This window comes from Chaetura pelagica, unplaced genomic scaffold (genome assembly GCF_000747805.2).
Source record: "Chaetura pelagica isolate M959 unplaced genomic scaffold, ChaPel_1.0 scaffold31, whole genome shotgun sequence".
Lineage (NCBI taxonomy): Eukaryota > Metazoa > Chordata > Aves > Apodiformes > Apodidae > Chaetura > Chaetura pelagica.
Genome location: NW_009952481.1, coordinates 1,855,329 through 1,882,098, shown reverse-complemented (window position 1 = coordinate 1,882,098; position 26,770 = coordinate 1,855,329). Strand labels below are relative to the sequence as shown.

The following is a 26,770-nucleotide window of genomic DNA, read 5'->3' as shown; positions in this document are numbered from 1 at the left end:
GAGGGATAGCCATAGTACAGGACTATTAATATCAAATAATACTGACAGTCCCCTTTGGCATTTACAAGGAAGAAGCAAGTCTTTCCCTCCTTCCTGATCTTTGAGTGTGTTTTCTTTGAATTTTTGTTAAGGAGCCTTAAGGTGAAATTTTGTGACCTGTTTTGTCCAGGTCAAAGTTAATAGTAACATGTTTTTCTTCTGGTTTTAATATATATTGATGCTTTTTTCCTGGTTTTAATGCAATTCTATGCTATTGAGGGATCCAAGAAACTTTTCCCTTTGAGTTTGTGCCTGCAATGAAAAGGTCATGTTTGCTATCCTTTCTTTTCAGAGCTTCAGTGAATACCTTCTCTGCTGCTTCTTAGAGCTATACCGATCAGCTGTGTTGGGATGGGAGCTGTTAACAATTTCAATTACTGCATTCTGAACAAGACAGATTTGCCTTTGTTGAAGTATGAAACAGATATGAGTAATGAGAGAAACTGTAATTGTCTGTGTAAGGAGATGTCTGAGTTGGTTTATAATATGTTTGAAGAATTGCCTGTCTGAAATAAGGATCATACATGTAATGCAAATTATAGTTCTAGGACACACAAATGCATGTTTTCTAAGACTTCTGCTGAAACACCTTTTGGGCCTTCCAGTATCACCTAAAAGGAGTTTATTGTTGAGGGAAAAAATTAAATAATTAAAAATCTGATCTGAAGGCTACTCCTTCATTGTGTAGATTTGCAGGATTGAATTACCTGTACAAAACAGAACTTAAAACATGTTTTTGTTGCTCACTACAAGACTTCCTAAATGTACTGTGTTCTCTGCTGCTATTATCTCAGATTTGAGGGAAGATTTGCCATTTCTTCAAAGGTGCTCTTCACACATATTCTTACAGGATCAACTACAAAATGTACTGCTTAATCTTGTTCATGTTGTAGATTTACAACAATACTTCTAGATTTTTCTGTGTTCCATGCTTGTGTGGTTTGTTGGAGTTTATTTTGTTGTTTTGTTTTGGTTTGTTCTTTTAAATTCCAGGTGACTTTTTCAGAGCCTGTAGTACCTACGATTTGTCATTTGTGTAACATGATGATGATCCATCTTTGAGTTCTAGCACTGCTGGAGATAGTTTAATTTGTCAAGCAAAGGCATCAGTTAGGTGCTCATCTTCTAGGTAGAAGTGCCAGAAAAGGGAATATTCCTGGATAGACATTCGTAAACACTTAAGAAAGATAGCTTATGGGTATTTACACATCAGGGAGATTTTAGAGTTCACTGAAATTTATTTCCAAAATAACAGTCTCTTGATGCTGAAACATACATTGATGTACTCACTGAAATCAGTGGGACAAGCAGCTGTACTACAAGGAAATAACTGGAGTAAAAATGCATTTCCTTTGGAAAGGAAAATGCTGCAACTCAACTTGCTTCCTATAGACTGTGCCTTTGAAAAGATTAGCTTTGTGAAAATTGGTAATTCAACAAAGCTGAAACTTGAAATCGCTCTTTGAGTTCCTCGTAGCAACTGCATTTACATTTGGGAAGGCCAGAGGAATAATCCACTAAGCCTCTTGCATGTCCATGCACTGCCAGGTGGATCAATCGTGTCAAAGCTCTCTCTGAAGTTCTACAGAAAATTATGCCACACTTCAGGGGAAAAAAAAAGATATATTCATGATTTACAGGAAGAAGTTTACAGTGATTCTTCTCAGATGAAATCTTTAAAGTTTCCCTTAAATGCTAAATTTAACTGGAGTTTTAGAAAGAAACCCATTGCTTTAAGAAGAATTCTACAGTCTTCCTGTTTTTCCTCTTTTGTCAGATATTAGTGACTAGTTCTTTTCAACTTAACAAAACTAGAAGAGGATCTGGCTGCCCCTTATGGCCTTATAAGTGTAAAAATATATGTTGGGTTTGTAGAGGTTCCATTTTAATATACAATTTGTCCATGTAGCCCTGATTAGGATTGAACATGTTTCTCAGTTTGAAAAATATTTCAGGCATTGTTCAGTCAAAAACCAAAACCAAACTATATATAACCATTTCTGCTTCTGGGGATTTTTTATGTATGGTGAGTCTATTCAAGAAAGTTTGTTGGGATTTATGCGGGTATTGTACATACTCTCTGGGAACTTCTAGTTTTTCAGAAGTAAATGTTTGATAAACTGATGGTGGTAGCAGGAATTCAGTTGATGCATACTGGAATTCTTTCTTGTGTTAATCTGTTACTAGTACAACAGGAGCCATTTTCAGTGCTTTGGCTGGAGACTGCTTTTGTTTTAGTCTGCCACTATGGTAAATAATCCAATTCTTGCTCTCATAATTATTTTTAAGATTTTTCTGAGTGAGAACAGTGAACTTTGCATGTTGCACATCTGGTTCTTAGCAGCAACAACAAAGTTGACCCAAACCACTAGTTTCATTATACTTTGGTTCATCAAAAGTGTGATTCTGTGTCTCTTTGCAGATTTTAGGAACATACTGTCTAATTAGTTCATTTTTTAAAAATTACTTTCACAGATGAAAGCGATAGAAATTTATTACCTAGTTTGATGGAGATTTTTTTTTTTAACTGCCTTTGATTTGGGGATGTGGATACTTGATCAGGTTCCTCTTACTTACGCGAATAGCTAAGGCTGTTTTGCTTAAATAATTCTTGCAGCAATGCATTGGAATATGTAAAAATGTGGGCCAGCAATTTGTCTGGCATCAATTACAATATTCAATGCAGACCTGTTCATGTGTCCAAGTTTTTAAATATAAATATAATTGCTAGGCTTATGTGCAGGAATATGTTTGAATTGGCAAAAGACAAAGAGGGGAAAGCCTCATGTTTGCTTCTGCTAAATTAATTTATCTGTTGCTTGATATTTTCAGCTCTTCAGGTGACTGTGTTCGTGTAAAAAAAATTGATTACGTGAAATTTAGACATTTTTTTGGGGAACATTACCAATGAACAGAAAAATACGAGACTTTTTCATTCTTCACAGTACTGAACTGTGGCTTGCATCAAATAAAGGTTCCCTAAATATATGTACTATTTAATTATCTTCTGAGCAACTTTCCTGTAATATTTTATATTAAAAGCTAAAACATCAGCAATCTTTTATTGTTGTTATTTATGTTGGAGAAATAGAACAAGAGTAGCTTCATATGATGTTTTCAATGACAAAGGCTGAGAATGTTTCTGTGATAGATTGAGTAGGAAAAAGCAGATTTCTAGATGTACCTGTAGTCACAAATCAGACAAATAATGGCATTTGTGTTGTTGATTCTTTGCAAAGATCTTGGTTGTATTATATTGCTTATACAGGAGCTTTTCTGAGCTTTTTTTGAGAAGAAAAATCAAGAGGTTTAATTAAATTTTATTTAGTTAGGGTCTTTTTTTCTTAGGTAACGCCCCATGGATAATTTTTTTAATTACTCAGAATACAATGCCAGGTAAATACATCATGAATGTCAGATTTCAAACATAAATAGAAACAGAAAATTATATGCTGTGTTTTTCAAAAAGCACCTTAGCTTTTAAATTGAATAAATAGAGTTGGCTTACATTTCAATACTTATGTTCAAAAGCAATGACAGTGAAATCCTAGAGTGATCTCCTGACACAGAGTCATAAAAATGAGGGGGTTTGTGCAGCACTGCCTCCTTTATATTTTTTTTTAATCTTTTTAATTATTTTTTTTCATTTTTAAGATAAAAAACCAGTGAACAGCAATAAGGAATAAAACTTGCAATTGTTGAGCAGCGATCAGATAGCCTGAGGAAATCACAGATACAGTTACTGATGCAAATGTGAGTTCTCTTGGCATCTTTGGAGAGTGCGTGTTGGGTGTATTCCCTGCTCTCTGCCTGAATCTTTCAAGGTGTTCTTTAGAAATCTTTTCAATCAAAAAATGTTACTTGCTTCTGAAGGTATTTTGTACTATTATAGTGCTGCTTAATTGTGGGCAATAATGACCTGTACAGTATCATGGAATTATTCCATTGCTGTGTCCAGATTCCTCTCTGACCTAGCTTGGTCCCATTTTTCAAAGACAAGTGTAAGGACTGGAGTATAAGCTGGGAGTCTGAACCTCTTCTTTAGTTCAGCCCAAGGCTGGGATCCTTCTCTTTGTGCAAGTATTGGGGTAGATGAGGAAAAATTATTTTTAAAGATGTGTTCAATCAGGTTCTGTGGAATTATATAGGACACACTTCTTCCTAAAACAACAACTCTCTCTCCTATCATATTTGTTGCAGTAGAGAATCCTGTGTGTGCAGTCCCTTGGTTGGTGTTGAGGGCTTGTCTGTCTCCTACCCTAGTTCTGGAACGTGTGTGTGTGTGAGCTGAGCTCAGGAGTTATCCCTTCATGGATATAGTCAAAAGGTGATGCTAAGGGACTCAATAGAGAGTTATATCCTGTTTGCAGGGTGTAGCTGTATAGCTGACTGTAAATTCTAAGACAGAGAATGAGAGAGGAAAGGCAAAAGCAGATAGAGTAAATGCACTTCTTCTCAGAATATTTTCACCAGCATTCATTTGTTGGTGTGTTTTTCAGCTGATGACATGGTATCGAGATAAAAGTCAAACTTCTAAGCATTTCAAGGGACAGCCTGGTGAAAAAGATAGAATTAAATATGCATACTGAGACTTAGCAAAAAATTATTAGCTTTGACCAGTAATTTGTTCTACTGTAATGCCTGAGTGCTATACTGTAACAGTACTTAACTGTTTTAGAAGAGTGTTTATTTTCCAAACATCTTTATAAAACAGGCAAGTATTTTTATCCCCTCTTTTGTCTTTTAGTTTTGGGTTGGTTTTTTTAAAATCTAAAATAGAACTTTATCAGCATGAGTAGTTGTAGTAGAATTAAGCTATGAGTCATGTTGTAGTTACCATGACATGGCTATCCAACAAGGAGGCAGCACTTTTGTTTTGGAGTAATTTAGCACAGAGTTTGAAGGTTGGTTGAACCAATCCAGAAAGAGACTGCTTTCTTTCCTGCAAATACGTCTGATACGAGGTTTTGTCAGTGTAATTACAGTGGTGACCCAAAATTACTTGAGAAGGTTAGACAGCTGGTGATATACAGGGGACAAACATCCTCTATCAAATATATGTCTTTAGGAGGACATGTAAGGAAAGTGAGCTTGGCCTCAGTGGAATAACAGCAAGAAAAGGTATACTAGTCAACCCCAAAATCAGAAGAATCTAGTAGCAGATAATGTCTTTGGGGGCATTTTTCCTTCAGGCACGTTGGTCATTTGACATGATAGATATGCATGTAAACAGGTTGCTTTGATGTCACAGTATTTGGAAAGTAACCATATAATCAAATCAATGTGGGTTGTTTCTGCTGTGTTAACTCTCTTACAGTTACGGAAGTAGGAATGTGGAGTTCAGGTTTCTAAATGTATTTGAATCTTGATGGCTTGCTAGTTGGTAGGAAATGGCACCAAAATGTGAACTATGAATCTGTTTTCCATAGTTTGGAAAGCAAAGGTAAATCATTACTTGGGAAGACAAGAGAGTTTATTAGTGTCGGTTTTGATTTCATGACAGGAATGGCCCTTCTGATCCTGGAAAACTGACCTAAGCATCAGTAAGCGTGATCTGCTTTTCTATAGCTGGTTTTTCAAAGTTGTTTTGTCAAGCTGGGTGAAACTGATGTGAAAATACTGATTGTTACGTCAAGAAATAACTGTACTATCTGTATTGAATAGACCCAGTAAAAGTCCATAATGATGTTTACTTTTTTTTTTTTCCATTCATGTTCAACTTTTCTTGAAGGCAGTTGTCTGCCTGGATGAGGGAGATCTATTTGACTTGAAAATTTAATCATTCTAAAAATGCAATCCTTCTAAAGATTAGATACATGTCAATGTTAGCTAAAGTTAAAGACTGCTCTACAATCTTGAAACTACCCATCAAATTGTTATAAAAAGCAGATGCTGAACTCTCAATCAGATCTGTGCTTTTCCATTATTTTTAAGCCATATGTGAAGAAGAGAGATGCTACATCCACTAGGTATTTGTAGAAATCTTTCTTCTACTTAGATAGGCTGGAGAGTTGGGCGGGGAGAAACATGATGAAATTCAACAAGGGGAAGTGCAGAGTTTTGCATTTGGGGAAGAACAACACCATGTCCCAGTACAGGTTGGGGGCTGACCTGCTGGAGAGTAGTGTAGGTGAAAGAGACCTGGGGGTCCTGGTAGACAGGAGGATGCCCATGAGCCAGCAATGTGCCCTTGTGACCAAGAAGGCCAATGGCATCCTGGGGTGCATTAGAAAGGGTGTGGTTAGTAGGTCAAGAGAGGTTCTCCTCCCCCTCTATTCTGCATTGGTGAGGCCGCATCTGGAGTATTGTGTCCAGTTCTGGGCCCCTCAGTTCAAGAAGGACAGGGAACTGCTTGAAAGAGTCCAGCGCAGAGCTACTAAGATGATGAAGGGAGTGGAACATCTCCCTTATGAGGAAAGGCTGAGGGAGCTGGGTCTCTTTAGCTTGGAGAAAAGGAGACTGAGGGGTGACCTCATCAATGTTTACAAATATGTAAGGGGTGAGTGTCAGGGGGACGGAGTTAGGCTTTTCTCAGTGATGACCAGTGATAGGACAAGGGGTAATGGGTGTAAATTGGAGCATAGGAGGTTCAAGGTGAATATCCGAAAAAAAATTTTTACTGTAAGAGTGACAGAGCCCTGGAACAGGCTGCCCAGGGAGGTTGTGGAGTCTCCTTCACTGGAGACATTCAAAACCCACCTGGATGAGTTCCTGTGTGACGTACTCTAGGTGACCCTGCTCTGGCAGGGAGGTTGGACTAGATGATCTTTCAAGGTCCCTTCCAACCCCTAAGATTCTATGATTCTATGGTTCTATGATTCTATACATGGCAAAACCTTTTGAAAAGCTTCTCAGGTTAAAATACAATATGGAGGGAGGCTTACAAACTAATTAACATTTAGCTAAAACTCTGGCTGATCTGTAACTGTATTATATTTTGTCAATAGCTGCTTTATGAAAAAAAATACCTTGATGGTCAGTAGATATTCACTAACACCTGAATATTCTTTAATGCCTTCTGTAGGAAACCTCTTGATAGTGGCAATCAAACAGAAACATTAACTTATATGTTTTAATTTTCTTCCTCCAGCAAGTAACTAGTATGTAAGTAATGGACAGCACTGCATATGTTTGGAGAAGCTGTGGAGAAGTGACTGCTCATGTATGTGGTTCTTGGATAGTCATTGTTACTACAGTTATTCTGTGGTTTGCCATTCAATTTCATTAATGTAGAGTTTGTCAGCATGCTCTTCTTTACAGTGAGACAAAGATTTTGTTATTATGATAGTTTTTGGTTGTTTGGTTGTTTGCGGGTTTTTTGGTTGGTTATTTTGTTTAATATTTGCAGCAGCTTTCAGAATTTGCATAAGCTATGACTGAAGAACACTGTTGCCTATATCCCATTTCTGTCAATGAGGACAGATCTTAAGAAAGCTAAGTTATTGAGGCATTCTTATTAACCTGGGGAGTAACTTTTTAGTAAAGTTATGTGCTCTTTAGCTGTTTAAAAAGACATACAAACTAGAAGCAAATTGCCCATTGTCCTATCACAGGACAAGTGAAAATATCTTGTCCTTGCCTTCTTAACACCCAGCCCTCATGTATTTATAGACATTAATTAGATCCCCTCTCAGTCTTCTCTCTAAACAGCCCCAAGTCTCTGAGGCAGTTGTTCCAGTCCCTTAATCATCCTCATAGCCTCTGTTGGACTCTCTCAAGTAGATCCCTGTCCCTCTTGAACTGGGGAGCCCAGAACTGGACACAATACTCCCAGGAGAGGTCTCTTGGGAAGAGTAGAGGGGGAGGAGAACCTCTCTTGATCTGCAGGAGACACTCCTCTTAATGCATCCCAAGATACCATTGGCCTTCTTAGCCAGAAGGGCACATTGCTGTCCAATGGATAACTTGTTACCTAGCAGGACTACAAGGTCCTTCTCCATGGAGCTGCTCTCTAGCAGATCACCTCCTAACCTGTACTGGTGCATTCTGTTGTTCCTCCCCAGGTGCAGGACTCTGCACTTGCTCTTGTTAAATTTCATTAGGTTTCTCTTTGCTCTCCAGCCTGTCCAAATCTTGCTGAATGGCTGCACAGCCATCAGGTGAATCAGCCAATCGTCCCAGCTTCATGTCATCAGAAAATTTGCTGAGAAGATGCTCTGTCCCATCATCAAGGTCATTGATAAAAATGTTGAACAGGACTGGACCCAGCACTGATCCCTGAGTGACTCAGGGAGACTTGGAGTTTTTGAGAATGAAACAAAGTTATTTTTCCAAATATTTAAAGTAGTTGTATTCTTATTTTTTAATTCATGTTGAGATATTACTGTGATAATTGATTTATTTTGAAAGATTGATTTGTGTTCTATCCTGGGAATGAAACCAGTAAGGAAAGCAAGAAGAGATTTTCCTAGGACATAGGAGGAGGTTGTTGTTTGGCTGTTCAATGCAACTTTTGCTCCTTTACTTGTAGCTAGCTTTTCAATGTCTTCATTTGGCCAGAGTTACTGTAGACTTTATACTGTGTGTGTAGTCTTGCTGATTTCAGTTAAATTACCAATAGTGCATAAAACTGAGAATGTGTTAAGAGACCCAGGATCTGAGGCCCTCTTGATTTCACCTGTGGAAATTGTCTTAAAATTTGTGTTTGTGAATTTTGCTCTGGTCTAAGGCTGGATGCAAGCCAGATCTTTCAGGCACTGTATAGGCCTACAAAAGACACTAAGTATCAGTGTGGGGACACCACTGCTCATGCAGCATCCACATTAGACCTGACTGTCATCCATGCAGTTGGTGCCACACCAGAGAGGAACTGATCTGACATTCTTCTGCCTATCTTCAATCAAATGCCCAAACCACAAAGAATATTCATGTCACAGCAGTATGGTCAACCATACTGTGAACTGTGCAGTAGCAGTTTTGAAAACCGCAATATTTTAAGTTAAATATGACACTTTTACAAAATTTTGATGCTGGAAACTATCCTCTCATAGTAAGGCCCTTCTAATTCTAGCTAAAGATGTTTAAAGAGGAAAGAAAAAAAGAAAAAGGCTTACCTTGGATTAGAAGAAAGGATGCTAGTAGAAAAATGGAAATAAATTTTTGAAAGATCAGTTGGTGATATAGTGAATGCAATTTTAAAAAGGGAATAATCATTTAGATTTTAATTTTTTTTTTAGAATTGTGTGTATATACAGCCATTGAGAGCTGATTTCCTCTCTGAAAAGAACATCATGCCTTGGGAAGGAAGATGGAAAGGGTTAAGACATCAAATAAACAGAACTCCAATGAATACTTCGGAATTAATTTATTTCCTTGCATTAATTGTAAAAATTCTCACTGCAAATCTCCTTCATTGTCACTGCATATGGGTCTAACTGTAGTTTCAAGTTTCAATGAGAGTGGTGTTATGTTGTCTACCTATAAACAGAAGTTTTTGAGCTTTGCTTTCCAGCAAAATCAAGCAGCAACTTTGGTTGCATTGTAAAACTACTGATGGGAGGTAAGAAGAAATTGATGTCAGAGGTTGGCATGTCAATGATTTGGCCTGTGCTTAGGGACAGGACTCCAGAGGATCTGCCACAGATTGTCCTTACCTGCTGGAACAGGAAAGATTTCTGTCTTGTGTACACTAAATAATATGAATGAGAGTAAACAGAGCTGAGAAGGAGGCACACAAAGAGTACTTAATTTCACTACGCCGTTAGAAGACCTGTTAAATTCATAGGATGAATTGAAATAAGACTTAAGTTTTGGGGAAGTAGAGCAGGTCTATTTTATAAATGAAATTCACCAATTTGAATATGTTTATATGCCTCACAAAATATTTTTTAATTCAAGGAGATGTGTATGCTACTTACTATGTTAATTTCTAGTTGTAGTGTGAACAATAAATGCAACCGTATAAAGGACTGTCAAATACACGCAGGTATACCTAACTTTGGTATTGTTAGTGGATATACTTTAAGAGATTCCTGAGAAAGGACTGTAGGGTTGGGCCCTTATTTTTATCTTCAGGTTCACATTTGCTCTTTTTACTCTCCATTAATAGGTAGCATAGATCAGTCAGTGTTAAAGGAGTTGCCTCCTGAGCTCCTGGCAGAAATTGAATCCACCATGCCACTTTGTGAACGTGTGAAAATGAACAAGCGCAAACGTAGCACAGTTAACGAGAAACCAAAATATGCTGAAATCAGTTCTGATGAAGACAATGACAGTGAAGAAGCTTTTGAATGTAAGTAGTACGTTGTTCTGTTTCTACTGCTAAAAAAAGCTAATATTTTGCTTTCACAAAAATACACAATTTTTTTTTTTTTTTAAAGTTGGCTACCCTAGAACATACGTAAACAGGTTTCCTGTCCCGGCAACTACTTGGCCAAGAACACTTTATTTCCTTTAAAGAAAATTATCGATAAAATTTGTCACTCAAGATGAGAAGCAGCTAGTTATTAAATTTCTTTTGCTAATTACCTTATGGGAAGTGGCTGCCTATGTACTTTTTTTTCAGTTGTGCTGTGGAGCATTTTTAGCCAGTCAGATTAAGGAAAATACCCTCTAAAGCAGCACAGAAAACTTAAATACAAAGGTACACAAAGAAAAAGTTCAGGAAATAAATTTCAAATTATTCTTAGATATATTGATAAGAAAAGTGAAGGATCCCATCTTGAATTTCCTGACATAATAAATTGAGAGTCTTACTGCCATGAAGTTTCTTAAAATATGTATTTCTTCTATTATTTTTCTGGCGTATTGCTTGAAAAAGTGTTTTTGACGGGTTCTTAAAATACCATTTGGTGATTGTACTTTTCTTGAAGTAACCGTTTTCAAAGGAAGAACAAGACGCTTGTAGTTAGAATTTTGCTGTGCAGTGAGATGAAGTTCCTAAGTGTAAAAAAACCTGTTATATGCCTCTGAGTTAGGAAGTTAATTCCTACTTGCTAATAAAAGCATAATCAGTTTGTGTCTATGGTAGTTCAGTTAGCCAACACTGAAAAGCCATTAAAATGGAGTGAGTCAGTTCAGTGTGAGTTACCATCTTGGCTGTGTTACCCATGCAGGGCTATAGGAGAAGTGCCTATTGCTGTTAAAACAAGAAGGCATCTTGCTTAAAGCCATTTTTTCCCAAGTTTAGAATCTTTCCATCTTTGCCCATGTAAACATCTTATTGAACTTTTGTGAAATACAGTGTTTTGCTTTTAAGTATTTCTTAGGGTCCAAAAGTGAAAAATGTGTTTGTTTTGCTTTTTATTATGTTTCAAGTTCTTACACAACAGATACTCAGTACTTAATGCACCAATTCACATAAAAATTAGAATAGCAGTACCTTTGGTCTTTATCAAAGAGGCAGAAAATAGTGTTCTTTTCTTTTTGGTTGTTTTTTTAAAATTATAACTGAATAATGCTGCTATGAGTATGAGACCTTGAAGTAATTTGTAATCAGTCTTGATTTTGGCAAAGGATTAATTATTATTTTCTTCATTCAGAATTCTGCATTCTCTGTTTATTGTATCACCTGTTATTGATCGAATAATTTGGAACAGTAAATGAAAAAAAAAAATAAAGAAAAATTATTTAAGTTGGTTGGAAATGGAGAGAATTGTCAATAATTTCAGATACCTTAATCTACCTATTAGCGACAGTGACTGTTGAAATTCCTAAATACAAAATTTTTTAAAAAATCAGGAAAACTTCACAGGAGTTTTATGCTTTATGGGATTCTAGGTTCATTATCATAGAACCATAGGATCATAGAATGGTTTTGGTTGGACGGACCTTAAAGATGATCTAATTTTATCCATTCAGAGATCTGGCGTCATGCCAAGTAATTCATTGAGGATACTTGGTTTTTATAATATTTCTCAAAGGATACCGTGGAACTGAATTGAATTAAAATTACACAAAAGGAACAAAAGATTTCTGAGTACAATTAACATATTTGTGTTGTTATATATATGTATTTCAGAATTCTTTTACTTGTCTAAATTTGAACTTCAAAAAATATTAAGTAGGGATTGTTATAGAAGAAATTTCTCTGAGTATCTCATGAAGAAGAGGCATTCAATTAAATTATGAGAAACAAAAAATTGATTAAATCATCCTCATACAGTGTGTTACTGAATAAGTATTTGGCAGAATTCAGAAGAAAATTTTCTGTTCCAAGTAGTCTTTGTGTGTAAAATTAATACTAGCTCTTGAAATACTATTAATACTTACATTTTTAGTCAATTTTATCTTCTTCAAAATCCATGTTTTAGAGCACTGATTGTGAATAACTTATGTTCATCTTACTTACCCTGCAGAACCAGCCCAACTTTAACACTTCCTGTTTTGTCATGCAGCATTGATAAACTGGTCAATTTAAAATTTTGCAGGAAAGCAATATTGGAAGTTACATGCATCTTGGAGGTGTAGCTGGGATCAGAATTTGTCCTACAGAGCTTAAATTGATACTCATGATTTGTCAACTGTGGTGACAGATGTCATCTGTCTCCACAAAATACTGTCTGGTTGGGGAAAAACAGTTAAGATATGTGAAGTCTTTTCCCATAACACACCGTTTTCTCCAAAATGCTCACTCCACATACCCACATGGCCCTGCATTCCTTTAATTGCAGTTAAGTCTCAGCTGTTTTAGGGTACAGGTGACTGTGCTGCTTCTAGAAGCAAGTCAGATCTATAACCAAGTCAAATCCAGAAACTATACAGTTCAAAGCCTGAACTAAGTAACTGCTTTAAAGGCTTAGACCACCTCTGTGCAAAAGTTTTTGTACTACATGTTCAGAATTGAGAGCCCTCTAGCATGCAGTGTAGAGCATTAGTATCAACTCAGGTTTAAATGTTTTAGGTTTTTTTATTAATTCTGAGCATGAACTGGCTAATGACTGTATCCTGGTCTTTGTACCAGGTGTGACTATATCCTCGTATGTTTCTTATGCTTCTCAACAAAGTGGAGTTGTGTAGAGAACTTGTTAGTTCCGTTCCAGTTCTGTATAAATGCTTGGAGCCTTTTTTCTCAGCACAGTATACAGTAGTGTAAACAAAAACGATATACAGTCATACCTCTCTCAACTTCAGAAGACTTTGACAGAAACACAACAGATGTCAGGGCTGTTCTATGCAAGTTCACAAGCATGAATTCTGCTAGTCTAGAATGTGATGTTTTAGAGCTGTTTTAATTTTTACAGCACAGTCTGTGTAAGACATCTCCTTGCTAGCCCAGTTACTCTGTTACATGAGGCAGTGGAGAGCTGGCTGATTTCATGGATGAAGCTACCCCCTCTATTTCTTTTTCAGTTCCACCTTAGCACCCTCTCCCCTTCAAGACACACAAGATTTTCTTTGAGAATAACAGAGAATACTCCATTTTGCTCCCCACCTTTCTTTCCACCAGATTTCTGTTTCAATATAGAATATTTATCTCAATTTCTTCAACATTTACTCCACTGGGCTTTTTGGTCCTGACTGAAAATTTGTTATAATAACTTTCTGTGGTACTGACTTGGTCTGTGGCCCAGAATTGTGACTTCAGCTTTCTCCTTTATACTAAATTTCCTGCAATACGTATCAATAAAAAGTTTAGTTGTCTTGGCAGGACAGAGTATCTTTAAGGAACTTGATTGCCAGGTCTTATTGGAACTTACTGTGTTAGATGGGCAACGCAATCACTGAATTGGAGTATTCTCTGTTGCTACCCAGTGATAGTCACCATTTAGATAACTGAAGAAATTCTCTTGGTATTCTTTTACAAAAGGATGAAACTTATTTTTATTTGTTCCACTTTATTTACTTTGCTTAAAAGGACAAATGCTCAATTATTTTTTTTTAACGTTACATGGAATCTTTGCCAATTTCAGACACAGTTTTCATGTAAATCAAAAGACAGCATTAGAATAATACTATTAACAGAATTTTTGGTCATAGTTTCAGTGTCGTTGGTTTTCAAGAACAGCTATAGAATAGTGTTTAACTTGCAAATCATAGAATCATTTAGGTTGAAAAAGACCTTTAAGATCATTGAAGCCAACTGTAACATGAACACTGTGAAGTCCCTTCTGAACCATGTCCCTAAGTACCACATCTACATGCCTTTTCTTTGTTTAAAAATCTTTAATTTTGAGCTATTAAAAGGAGAAATGTTGTATCTGTATTGACATTGCATTTCATTTCTAGCTTCTCGTAAAAGACATAAAAAGGATAGAGATGAAGCTTGGGAGTATGAAGAACATGACAGAAGAGTTTCTAGTGAACACAGGAGAAGTGGTCATTATCATGAAGGAAGGAGGACTTCTGGTAGTGGCCGGTACCGCAATCGCAGTCCTGATGACTCTGATATGGATGATTATTCTTCTCCTCCTAGCCTTAGTGATGGTAATAATTTTTAAAGTTTAATTTTATTCCATAATATTACTGCATTTTAACTGATATGTTGAACACTTAAACATCTTTACACATAGTATTGAATATATGTAAGAAATGTCAACAATCCTTTATTTTTTATATTCTCGTTATTCTCTTACTTAGTGGCTAGAAAAATGAAGAAGAAAGAAAAACAAAAAAAGAGGAAAGCTTATGAACCTAAACTAACGCCTGAAGGTAATTTTAGAAGATTTATTCTCTACAATTTGATTTGGGGATTTTTTGTATGAAAAATAATTTTTTTTAAATTTGTTTTTTCACCAGAAATGATGGATTCTTCAACTTTCAAAAGGTTTACTGCTTCAATAGAGAATATTTTGGAAAACTTAGAAGACATGGATTTTACAGCTTTTGGTAATGTGTCAGAAATGTTCAAAATGCTTTCCCCAGTTAGAATCACAAGAAACACTAAAATTTTGTGTCTCAATATTTTCAAACTTTCTTCTTGGTAATTTAGTTGCCTGTGATAGATGTTAGGGTGTACTGCATTTATATGGCTTCTACCTTGTGTGCTGGTGGCCTTTACCTTTTCAGTTTCACTTGCTCCTCCCTGCAGAATCCAAAAGAATTGTAAATCATGGGACAAATAGTAGTCCTGGAAAGGATACCTGTTTGGATTGTCATTAAGGTGTCACCTTCTGTCATACATATTTTTGAAAACAAGACTAACATAAGTTGGTTCTTTTGCTAGTAGTGTGTGAAGTACATAATTTTACATCTGTTGTGGCCTTTGATCAGAGCTTGATTATTCAATTCAAGCAGCAGAGTCCTTGTGTTTTACTGAAATGAGAGGGCTGGCAGAAGAGCTGCAATGAATGGCATTTCTATATCAAAGTGTTTAGTTTATAACTCTCAGAAATGGGTAACTCATGCTGTTGAATGATATTTCAGAACCAGTCATATTTAACAGGTAGTCATTGTTGTCACCAGCCTTCATTAGGTGCTATTTATTTGGAACTATTAGATGCTGGCTATTTGTAAAATTTGTTCTTTCTCTGCAGTAGGCTTTTTCATATCAACTGTAAAATACTTACTTCCATGCAGATTAATAATTTTTAAATATTTTTTTTTAAAGGTGATGATGATGAAATTCCACAGGAATTGCTACTGGGAAAACATCAGCTTAGTGAGTTGGGTAGTGAGTCTGCAAAAATCAAAGCAATGGGCATTATGGACAAGGTACATCATCATAGTCTTTAACTCTTTCTGAATATGTAATTTTTTATAAACATGCAAAAGATTATGTTCACTGCAGTGACATTCCAACCTCTTCAGGTGTGCTGGTGACAGATACTGTGAACAGTTGTGCTTCTGCTGACTTAGCTGAAGTACTTAAAAAGTTACAGCTTCTTAACTGTTGCTGTCTCTGAAGCTGAGACTTTTCTTTTTGAATGGTTCTTCTCTCTGTCAGTGCTGACTATATTCCACTGTCTAATACGTATCCCTGAGCAGTAAAATCTAATCTACTTTCACAAAAGCATGTTGACTTTATAGGCTTTGCTCTTTACCAGTGGTGTTGAGCAACCACAGTGAAGCAGAACCTGCTGGCAAAGTAAAAAAAATCCATCCTTTCTGATATATGCCATCAGTGCAATGTAAATGTATGATGTACAGCCAGCGTCACACTGATTTGTCTGCTTTCTCCCACTCTCCAAAAATGCCTTTCAAACTTACAGGATTTAACACCTTAGATGATACTAGGATTTATTTTCTGTAGACTGTATATTATGATTTCTTTGCCACATATTATGGGGTTTTTTGCTGTGTTCTTCTTGCTTTCAGGTCAAAGCAACTTTTTGTTGGTGCAAACACCCTAGCAACAATGTCCTTGCTTTCCTTATCCTTGCCTTTTGCAGTCTTATGTTAAACTCTCACTTTGCCTACTCATAACTATGTTTATGAAGTGTCTGTATCACCTCTTATTGTAAAAGTCACTGAAGGGTTTTCTTTAATCCAAAAGTATTCCTGGGCTTTCTTCAGTCTCACTACTTTCCTCTGTAGTGAATTGTCAGCCTGAGTGTGTCGTTCCTGAGAGTTCTCACCCTTAACACCTGTTGGCTATTTTTCACACAAATATACCTAAAATCAGCATTTTGTTCCTTCTAAAGATGAGTTCCAGTAGCAACAGTGAAACCGACTCTTCTAGAGTTTAGCATATTCTACAAATTATTTAATCATAATTGTAAATAAGTGAGTTTTAGGTACTTCTTTCAACATGCTAATTCTTCAAACTGATATTAAGAAAATTTTTATTAGCACTCAGGTATCAGGGAACTTTATTTCTACTTGTTCATGGAATTTGGATTTTCTCCTAATGCACCTCTATATGGTTGGTTAGAATTCGTGATTGATACTTGAATTTGGTAAATTTCTGTTTCTAGAAGCAGAAGTGCATAACTGTACAACATCAATTGCAAATACACTTTTTAAAGTTTATTTCTATGGATTTTTTGGGTTACAAATGCAATTTGATTGCAATCTTGGAATATATTTCATCTGATTCAGTTATATTATCAACATTCTCTGTTGTGATGTGACAGAAACCACAGAAGATCCAATTCTTATCTCAAATTGCTTACAATTTAAATGTTTCAGAGTATATAGCAAGCTCAGTCTTTTGTCCATGGACATTCTTTTCAGCAGTTTGGAAGCATTTATGTTGCAGCAGTTGTTTGATGTGTTTCTTTTCTTGTTTTAGCTGTCAACAGATAAAACAGTAAAAGTCCTGAATATTTTGGAGAAGAATATTCAAGATGGATCAAAGCTCTCTACATTACTTAACCATGTAAGTTTCAAATCACATAATTACACAACATTGTGTAGAACAGAGTTGTCTTCGCTTTAGTCCTGTTTAGTGGTAGTTTCAAATACTGGTATAGGTGTGAATGGAATTGTTCGCGTAATATGTGTGTGACTGAGAGTGCCAAATTTTAAGATTTGAAATTAAATCAAATTTATTAACTTTCTTCAGTACTAAACATGTTTTGCTATAGTACTGATAACTAACACGTGTATTGGAAGCAACTTTTGTTTTAATGTTAAATATTACGGTTTTGTCCTAAAATACTCATAGTAACTGGTGTAATTTGCACTGCTGGACATCTCATTGCTTCTTTAGAATGTGTCCATAAAACATCTCTTATACAATGAAAGAAGGACTACAGCTTTTATGTAGAATGTATTCTCCTGAGGATTAGGAAAGAAGGAGGTGTTTTGCTTAAGTCTGTTCTTACACTTCAAATTAAAAGTTGTCTATGTAAACAAAATTACCAGAAGTTTAAGATTTTAGGGGATTTTGTCCTGACGTACCTAGATCTATGTGGGGATTTGTAGGTTTTATGATATACCATGATATATGGTATTTCACATATTTCTTTATTCCTACACTTCCTAATCAAAGCAGTATTCTAGCAAGAGCAGAGTTGATTAATTTTATGGGAAAATAACCTTGATCTGCAAAAACAGAGAGTATTTATATTTGAAAGGAAGAATTTGAACTTAAAAATGATAACTAGATACATATTATTTGCACCTAAATACTTTTATCTAGATAGTTTGTAGGGTTTTTCAAGTTCCAGCATAGGATATGTTCTGAGTGTTTTTAGCAATATGAAAAGTCAGGATGAAGAAGATGCTGGTGTACCTGCTCTTCCTCACTGTGAGTAAGCCTTAATGCTAACACTTAAAAAGTGATGTTTTTCTTTTAGCTTTTTGTAGTAAAACTCAAGATTATTAAGCAATTAATGAAATTGTCCAATTCAGAAACATATATTTGATTAAAAAAAGAAACAACCTTCAGCCGAGTAAGTTTTAGATTTTTCCTAAAACCTATTAAAAATTATTCAAATCACTGTGGTAAAAGACAGCCTCTGCTGAGAGGTAAGCTTACTTCTACTGTGCAGTGGAGGTCTCCTGTATCCATGTCAGGATGTTTTTCAGGGTCAGAACGCGTTTGCATATTCTTTTTATTTCCGAGATTAATGGGCAAGAAGAAAAAACAAAATATTTAAAACTACTTGGGTTTTTTTCTTAGCCTCATCTCTGTAGGGGACAAAGTACTTAAAGACATTCTGTGCAAGAAATTTACAGGAATCTCCCGACTTTCAGATTTCTGGTGATTTTGCAAATATACATACACATAAGGCTCTGTGGTACTGTTTTAGATTCTCTTACCTGAAGGGAGAAAGTTAATACAGTTTCACCAGCCTTTTAATTTTTACAAAGAAATCCAACAGTATTGTACTATGTTGCCATATAGGCAAGAAAGATTCTTATTTTTTGTAGGCTATGTCTTTACCAGAGAACCTGTGAAAAATTTTACCTAGTTTTGCTATAAACATTGTTATTAGAATATTTTAAGTAGTGCTGGGTGATCATAATTAACCTCATATATGTTTGTTTTTGTAACTTGTGCAAACACAGAAATACAGAGATTCCGTCCCCTGTGCTAAATCTAAATGGTCATATTTGATGAGACATGTTTTAAACCTGTTGCTAAGAGATGGGTTGGTCTGTGAAGCAGAGAAAGTCATATACTTAAGAATTTCATGTGACTTGTAATAGTCTTTTTGTGTAAGAATTCCCTCTAGTGGCAGTAATTAGACTGATGAAAGCAGCAACTGGTGTCCGTAGGCCCCTGAAGAAAACACTAGATGAATGAGTTCAGATTTTGCTTAAAGCACATCAGTGTTCACTAATGTATGTGGCAGTCTTTCCTTGTAGTGCTTCCCAATGATACACAAAGCTTCTTTGTGTTCTAGCAGAATACAGTGAGACTTTGAAGACTTGAAACTTAAGGTGTCATATTACAAACATGTGGCTAGTAAAACAAACATTAGTTGATTTCTAAAACAAACTATTAGTGTATCAAAATCCCCACATTTTATAGTGCATTTATGTACGTGTTTTAAGGTAATGTTCACACTCTCCTGTTTTTCCTGCCTATTTCAGAACAATGACACTGAAGATGAGGAGAGATTATGGAGAGATCTTATTATGGAGAGAGTGACAAAATCTGCTGATGCTTGTCTTACTGTCATCAATATTATGACATCACCAAATATGCCTAAAGCTGTATATATTGAGGACGTAATAGAAAGAGTAATTCAATACACAAAATTTCATTTGCAGAACACTCTCTATCCTCAGTATGATCCTGTGTATAGAGTGGATCCTCATGGTGGTTAGTATGCTGAGAAATTTTAAGTCATCTTTCCATACTAAAAAAATCTTTTCACAGTAAAAAAAACCTCAAAAGATAATCTACTCTTCCATGATACAACTTTCCGGATTAAAATTTTTATATGCAACTCTTCTACTCATAGTTCTTCCATTTCACGTATAGCACACTAGTAGTGCTAGTAATATTTAGTGTTAGTGTAAGGATTATGAAGTGTAGAATAAAAAAAATAACTTAGTCATACAACATGTTGGTTTACTGCAATAATGTCAGTGCAACCAAAGTATTTAGAAGTTTGTCTGAGGTTCAACTTCCATGTATAGTTATTACATATAGTTATTTCTCTGTATATAATTTTTTTTTCATTGAAAACTGTTTAGCATATAGCATTTAGTTGTCATATACATACCTCTAGGTACAGGTGTGCAACTTCAAGAACCTTCTTAAAAATTATGAATCCAGAACTTAAAGCAATTATGGAAAGTTAATATAACTTGAAATTCTTGCTTTGTGGTCGATGCTACTGAGCAGTTTTTATTCTGTGAGCAATTGCTTTTACAAAGCTATAGTCAAGCAGTTGTTTTGGGAACACTTTTTGGGGAAGATGATCTTTCTCGTATTTGATATGAAACATTGAGAAAATTAATGAAAACACTTCTTATTTTCTAGGTGGTGTTTTAAGTTCAAAAGCAAAACGTGCCAAGTGTTCCACGCACAAGCAAAGAGTTATAGTGATGTTGTATAACAAAGTTTGTGACATTGTAAGCAGTTTGTCAGAGTTGCTAGAGATACAGCTTCTTACTGATACAACAATTCTTCAGGTAAGCTTTATCAGAAGTATTCCACATGAGAATGTGATTTTTTCCTAGAGAGAATGCAAAGTATAGAATCATAGAATTATAGAACGGTTTGGGTTGGAAAGGACTTTAAAGATCATCTAGTTCCAATCTCCTTGCCATGGGTAGGCACACCTTCCACTAGATGGGATTGCTAAAGCCCCACGTAACCTGTCCTTCAACACTTCCAGGGATGAGGCTTCCACAGCCTTCCTGAGCAACCTGTTCCAGTGTCTCACCACCCTCACAGTCAAGAATTTCTTCCAAACGTCTAACATAAATCTGTAAGGTGCTGTGAGGTCTCCCTGGAGCCTTCTCTTCTACAGGCTGAACAACCCCAACTGTCTCAGCCTGTGTTCATAGAAGAGGTGCTCCAACCCTCTTGTCATCTTCATAGCCCTCCTCTGGGCTTGCTCCAGGAGCAATGTCCTTCCTGTGTTGAGGGCTCCAGAGCTGTACACAGTACGCCAGGTGGGGTCTCACGAGAACAGAGTAGAGGGGAAGAATTGCCTCCTCAACCTGCTGGCCAAACATCTTTTGATGCAGCCCAGGACACAGTGGCTTTCTGGGCTGCAGGTGCACGTTGCCAGCTCGTCTTGACCTTTTCATCAACCAACACCCCCAGGTTCTTCTCCTCAAGGCTGTTCTTAATGCATTCTCTGCCCCACCTGTATTTGTGACTGGGGTTGTGCTGACCCAGGTGCATGACCTTGCACTTGGCCTTGCTGAACTTCATGAGGTTGGCATGAGCCCACCTCTCAAGCCTGTCAGGGTCCCTCTGGATTATTTCCCTTGTCTCCAGTGTGTCAAATATAATTTAAATCATTTATTTACATTGGTGTTGTCAGCAAACTTGCTGAGGGTGCACTCAATGCCACTGTCAGTGTTTCTGACAAAGATGTTAAACAGCACCAGGCTCACTACTGATCCCTGAGGAATGCCACTCATCATTGGTCTCCATTTGGACATTAAGCCATTGATTACTAGTCTCTGAGTGTGACCATCCAACCAATTCCTTATCCACCAAGTGGTCCATCCATTGAATGCATATCCTTACAATTTTGAGTCCAGGATGTCATGTGGGACAGTGTCAAATGCTTTGCAAAAGTCCATGTAGATGACAGCAGTTGCTCTTCCCTTGTCCACCGATGCTGTGACCCCAATAATAAAAGACCACCAAATTTGTCAGACATGATTTGGCCTTGGTGAAGCCATGTAGGTTGCCACCAACCACCTCCATATTTCCATGTGCCTTAGCAGAGCCTTCAGAAGGATCTGCCCCATTCTCTTGCCAGGCACAGAGGTGAGACTGACTGGCCTGTAGTTCCCTGGGTCTTCTTTTTTCCCCTTTTTGAAAATGGGGGTTATGTTTTCCATTTTCCAGTCAGTGGGAACTTCACCAGACTTTCATGACTTCTCAAATATGATGGAAAGTGGCCTTGGAACTTCATCTGCCAGCTTCCTTAAGAGCCACACGTGGACTTTGTGCACTTGAAGGTTCTATAGATTGTCTCAGTGGGGGGATCTTCCTTTTCCCGGTCTCTGCTTTTGCCTTTCATGATTTGGACAGCGTGGCCAGAGCTCTTATCAGTGAAGACGGAGGAAAAAAATCTTTGAGTTCCTAAGCCTTCTCCATATACTGCGCAACAAGGTCTCCTGTTTTCTTCTGGAGAGGACTCACATTTTCCCTGTTGTGCCTCTTATCACTGAAGTACCTGTAGAAACCCTTCTTATTACCCTTGACGTTCATGGCCCGTTCTCTGTCTGCTTAAACGACTTCTTTGTATTTCTCCCCAGAGAGAAAAGATGTCAAAAAGAGTGTCAAGGAGCTCCTTGTTCATCCATGGAGGTCTCCTGGCATTCTTCCCTGCCTTCCTGTGAAATCAGTACAAACTTTTGAATTACTAACATGAGAATGACTGCTTTGTTGTGTAATAAGTAGTCTGCAGAAGAAGAGTATATAATTATGAAATATTTAATGGCTTTTCCTGTACACTTAAAAAAAATTAACCTCATTGTATTCAAATACAGAATCATAGAATCATTTAGGTTGGGAAAGACCCTTAAGATCATCAAGTTCAACCATAAATCTAACAATACCAAGCCCACCACTAAACCAGGACCTTAACTCTCTACGTGACTTCTAAATATTTGTTGAATTGGTGCCTCAGCCACTTCTCTGGGCAACCTGTCCCCATGCTTGGCAGCCCTTCCAGTGAAGATTGTCCTAATGTCCAATCTGAGCTTTTGTGGCACAACTTGAGGTTGTTTCTTCTCACTCTTAAATTTGTTATTTGGGAAAAGAAACTTTTTCTCCAGTATCCTTTAATAACTTTATTTGCAAATAATGTGAAGTTTTACATCTTGCTGAGTACCTTATCTGCTGAATGAAAAACCTACTTGGGAAAGTGCATAAATATGTTTGCTAGTCAAATATACTTACAATCATTTATTTCCATTGGTAGGTATCATCTATGGGGATAACACCTTTCTTTGTAGAAAATGTCAGTGAACTACAGTTATGTGCCATCAAATTAGTGACTGCAGTAAGTACTTTTTAACTTGAAGTTTTATGTTCCTGTGCTTCTGAGAGTTATTAGGGAATTTACACAGGCTGTATTTTCTCTCTGGTAAAGAATTAGAGATCAGAACTAATTTTATTCTTGCATAATTCTACAGTTTGTTTAATAATCTAGAAACAAAAATAAATCTACCTGAGGTGCCCCTACATGCAGAGTACTATATAGGAAGAAATATCCTACTTGAGCAAGGAAATTCTTAATTTTGGTTATGTTATTAAAAGTGTAAACAGAAACACCTTCCTCTTACCTATCCTTTCTTGTCTTAAGACATCTTAGCAATGTGGTTTTCCTTATTTCCTGTGTTAAGACTTGTGTTTATGCAGTGGAATGTCTTAACAAAACTAGTAGGATACTTGTATGTAAGATAATAAATTATTTTCCAGAGAAATGGCTATGTGAACAATTCATGGAGTAGATAAAATATTGTTTCAGTGCAATACAGATGCATTTGTTCAAGTGGTAGTTTGCCATCTTTGTAAGGATGATACATACTCCAGTATTCTCTTCTACTAAAGGAGTAGCATTCCGTCCTGTAAACAGAAGGAGTATTTTGTGTAAAGCAAACATTAAATCTTAGGATGTGAAGTAAAACTTTACTCAAATGTGCTCTACAGCTGTATGTAATTTGTTACCATGGAGTTTTGCTCTGTACCAGAGTCTGAAAGCTCAGTATTACACTGCTTGACTCTTCTATACAGTGCATTCTACCACTGACATATAGTTTTTGAACAGAAGGTATTTTTAAGAGGTATTACACATTTATGTTATTTCAAGATTTTTTAAAATCTGTATTTGTAAAAGTTCCGATGTATTTATAAATAAATACTTGCTTTGAAAAAAAAAATAGATCAAAAAAGGTATCCATTAATTATAATCTAACTATCATGTGAAGTGCATGTGTATATATATAAACTAGAGCATTATAGTTAACTAGCAACATTTTATGTAACAGTAAATAATTTTCTGACAACTGTGTCACTGTTAAATAGGTGTTCTCCAGGTATGAAAAACATAGACAGTTAATTCTAGAAGAAATTTTCACTTCCCTTGCAAGACTACCAACTAGCAAGAGGAGTTTGAGAAACTTCAGGTAATTTTTCTGACATAGATTAATAAATTGTAGAAAGTAGCATTTACACTTCTGTAGGATTTTAGGCTTCAGTATTAACTACTGCTTTAAAGGCTGATATTTAAAACCAGAGCAATTGCCTGACAAATGTCTTATAATAATCACTGTTTCTTACATCATATTTGTGCCTGCTTACAAAAAAAATAAAATATTTTTTTATTTATTAAGGATGTAAATGCGTGTAATGTTAGTGTGCATTCAGAATTTTTTTGTTGGAAAATTCTTTAGTTCTGTTTGCATGGAGTTAAATAACTTCTTCATTGCTAAAGTTTAATTGGAAAATTCCAGGTGAATTTATTTGAGGAAACACTCAAGTCTTTGCAGAAAGGAAATCAGTCTAATCTTGCTTTTAATTAGTTTCATTGAGGAACTACTCAGTTCGCATTATCTGTCCTTTAAGCACTTCAGCTAGGTATCAGTGCAACTTCAGAACAATAGTGTAGGTGAAGGTTCAATCCTAGTAACTAGCTGACTTGAGCTGAATTTTAACTGAATCTTTTTTCAGTTAAAATTGAGATTGGGACACTTCAAATTATTCTAATTCAAATTATTCTACTGTTGTGGTTTATTTTGTTTCTTACTTGCATTCATCTTGCTCCCAAAAATAGATAAATTGTCAATTAAAGATTTTGTCTAAACAGGAAATACACTGAAACTTTTAAGTTGATTCAGTGAAGCTAATATTAACTTAAGTGATTTTTGCTAGTATTTTCTGTTGTTTGGTTATAGATATCAGAGAGATCTAGCAAGTAGGAAGGTGGTAGTGTAGGACCATAAGTGGTAGATAGGTTTTTTTAATTAGGACCTGTAACAGAAGGAAGACACTGTCTCAAGAACACAATGACTGCACTGTTAATCTGTAGAGTTCTAACTCTGCTCTGTTAAAGGGCATTCTCTAACTGGGGCTACAGTCATGGATGGTACAGCTCACATAAAATTTGATAGGAAAAGTTTTTCTTTCTAAAAATAGTCAAAGGTAATAATTGCAGTGTGTTCTGTGCCCAGTTAGTATTTTGGTCATCTGGGGAGAACGAAGTCAGGGATTATCACCTTTCTATATTATCAAGGGTGGCAGTGGGTGGTGTTCAGCACAAAGTCACAGAACCATCGCCGTTGGAAAAGACCTCTATGATCACCTAGTCCAACCATCCACCTGTGTGCTTGTGTTTTTTTTAATTAAAAAATAATAATAATAATCACAGGAGTGGGGGAAAACAACTTAATTCAGTGGAGGTATTTGGGAGTTTGGGTGGTATTGAGGGGGAAGGAGTGTCAGTGCCCCATGGGGAGGTGGAGGAGGAGTTATCCCCAGCCACCCCCCACCGCGGTCACACCAGCAGTATCATGATGCCAGTGAAGCCTAAGCCCTGTGCCAGAGCCACCAGTATCACAAGGACACCCTACCCCAGGTCCTCAGCAGTGAGAGGAGGCAAGGGAGACCCCACGCTTAGCACCTGAGGAAGAGGCACCACCGATTCTGGCGGTTTCAGGGACCCACAGTGTCCAAAAATGACAGTTTTGGGGGTTTCTCCTATAGCAGATGAGGTGGACAGTCTGGCAGGCTTCTAGAGGGGTCCCACAGAGGGCACAGCTGGAGCTGCAGCTGCTGTCCTGCAGCCACTGCAGGTCTGACTGCACCATGCTCACCTGGTGGCCCGTGCCAGGCAGTAGACATTGACCCCGTGCTTGAAGCAGAAGAGGTTGGTCACCATGCACTAAGGGCGCTTGCACAGGCTCATAGTGAGGAGTAGGGGGGGACCCTCCCTTCCCACCCCTGCCCACCAGGGAGGATCCAGGCATCCGGCCCCACTGATGGGTTCCTGGTGTATGTATGAGTAAACACCATACTATTTCTGCAGTTATGTCATGGGAGAAATGTGAAGTGTATTCATACTGGTTTTACCAACTTAAAGACACCTGAAATTCAAAGTCTGTTATGCTACCTCAGATGCCAGAGGTGTAACTCTTGCAGAAGTCAGTCTAGGTCATAGTCACTACTTTCTGTTGTTTAAAAACCCTGCATGTTTCACATACCTTAAATGATATATATAAATTATTAGGGCAACAGGTGTATTTTTTTTGTGCATTGTGTTGGAAATGGATATGACATAATTCATAATAAGCCAATTAGTGAGTGCCTTAGCATGTGGGTGTTTGATTTATTAAATACTGCTGTAGAATTTTCAACTGCTGAACTTTACAGATACTTTGCTAGCCCATCTGTGGGCTGTTTCAGTTCAACTCTTCTGCCTGAGAGTAATACTGGTTTTGTTAAGTTAGATCTTGCACTGCATAAGAGAGAAGCAAATTACTAGATAAGTGTCTAGACCATAGACTTCTAGCTGTAGTAATTATTTTACAAATATATTCTTTTGAAGCATTTTTTTTAATTTTTTTTGTTTAGTTTTAGTGTTAATGCCATCTTTTCTTATTAACAGGTTAAACAGCAGTGACACTGATGGAGAGCCTATGTATATTCAGATGGTAACAGCACTAGTTCTGCAGCTTATTCAGTGTGTGGTGCATTTACCATCAGTAGAAAAAGATTCTAATTCAGAGGAGGAGTCAAACAAGAAAGTATGATATTTTTTAA

The 26,770-nt window shown here is 36.7% G+C and overlaps 1 protein-coding gene across 1 annotated transcript in view; it reads left to right on the top strand.

Moving 5' to 3' along the window:
* The window catches only part of NIPBL (Nipped-B homolog (Drosophila)), a 97,080-nt gene that overhangs the window by 43,358 nt on the left and 26,952 nt on the right, over positions 1–26,770 (top strand). Inside the window, exons 11-21 of the mRNA XM_010008754.1 lie at positions 10,088–10,270; positions 14,206–14,403; positions 14,557–14,628; positions 14,716–14,805; positions 15,527–15,630; positions 17,150–17,236; positions 19,402–19,633; positions 20,300–20,451; positions 22,932–23,012; positions 24,038–24,138; positions 26,616–26,754. Of these exons, the coding sequence (XP_010007056.1) occupies positions 10,088–10,270; positions 14,206–14,403; positions 14,557–14,628; positions 14,716–14,805; positions 15,527–15,630; positions 17,150–17,236; positions 19,402–19,633; positions 20,300–20,451; positions 22,932–23,012; positions 24,038–24,138; positions 26,616–26,754 (1,439 nt within the window). The remainder of the gene's footprint in view (positions 1–10,087; positions 10,271–14,205; positions 14,404–14,556; positions 14,629–14,715; positions 14,806–15,526; positions 15,631–17,149; positions 17,237–19,401; positions 19,634–20,299; positions 20,452–22,931; positions 23,013–24,037; positions 24,139–26,615; positions 26,755–26,770) is intronic.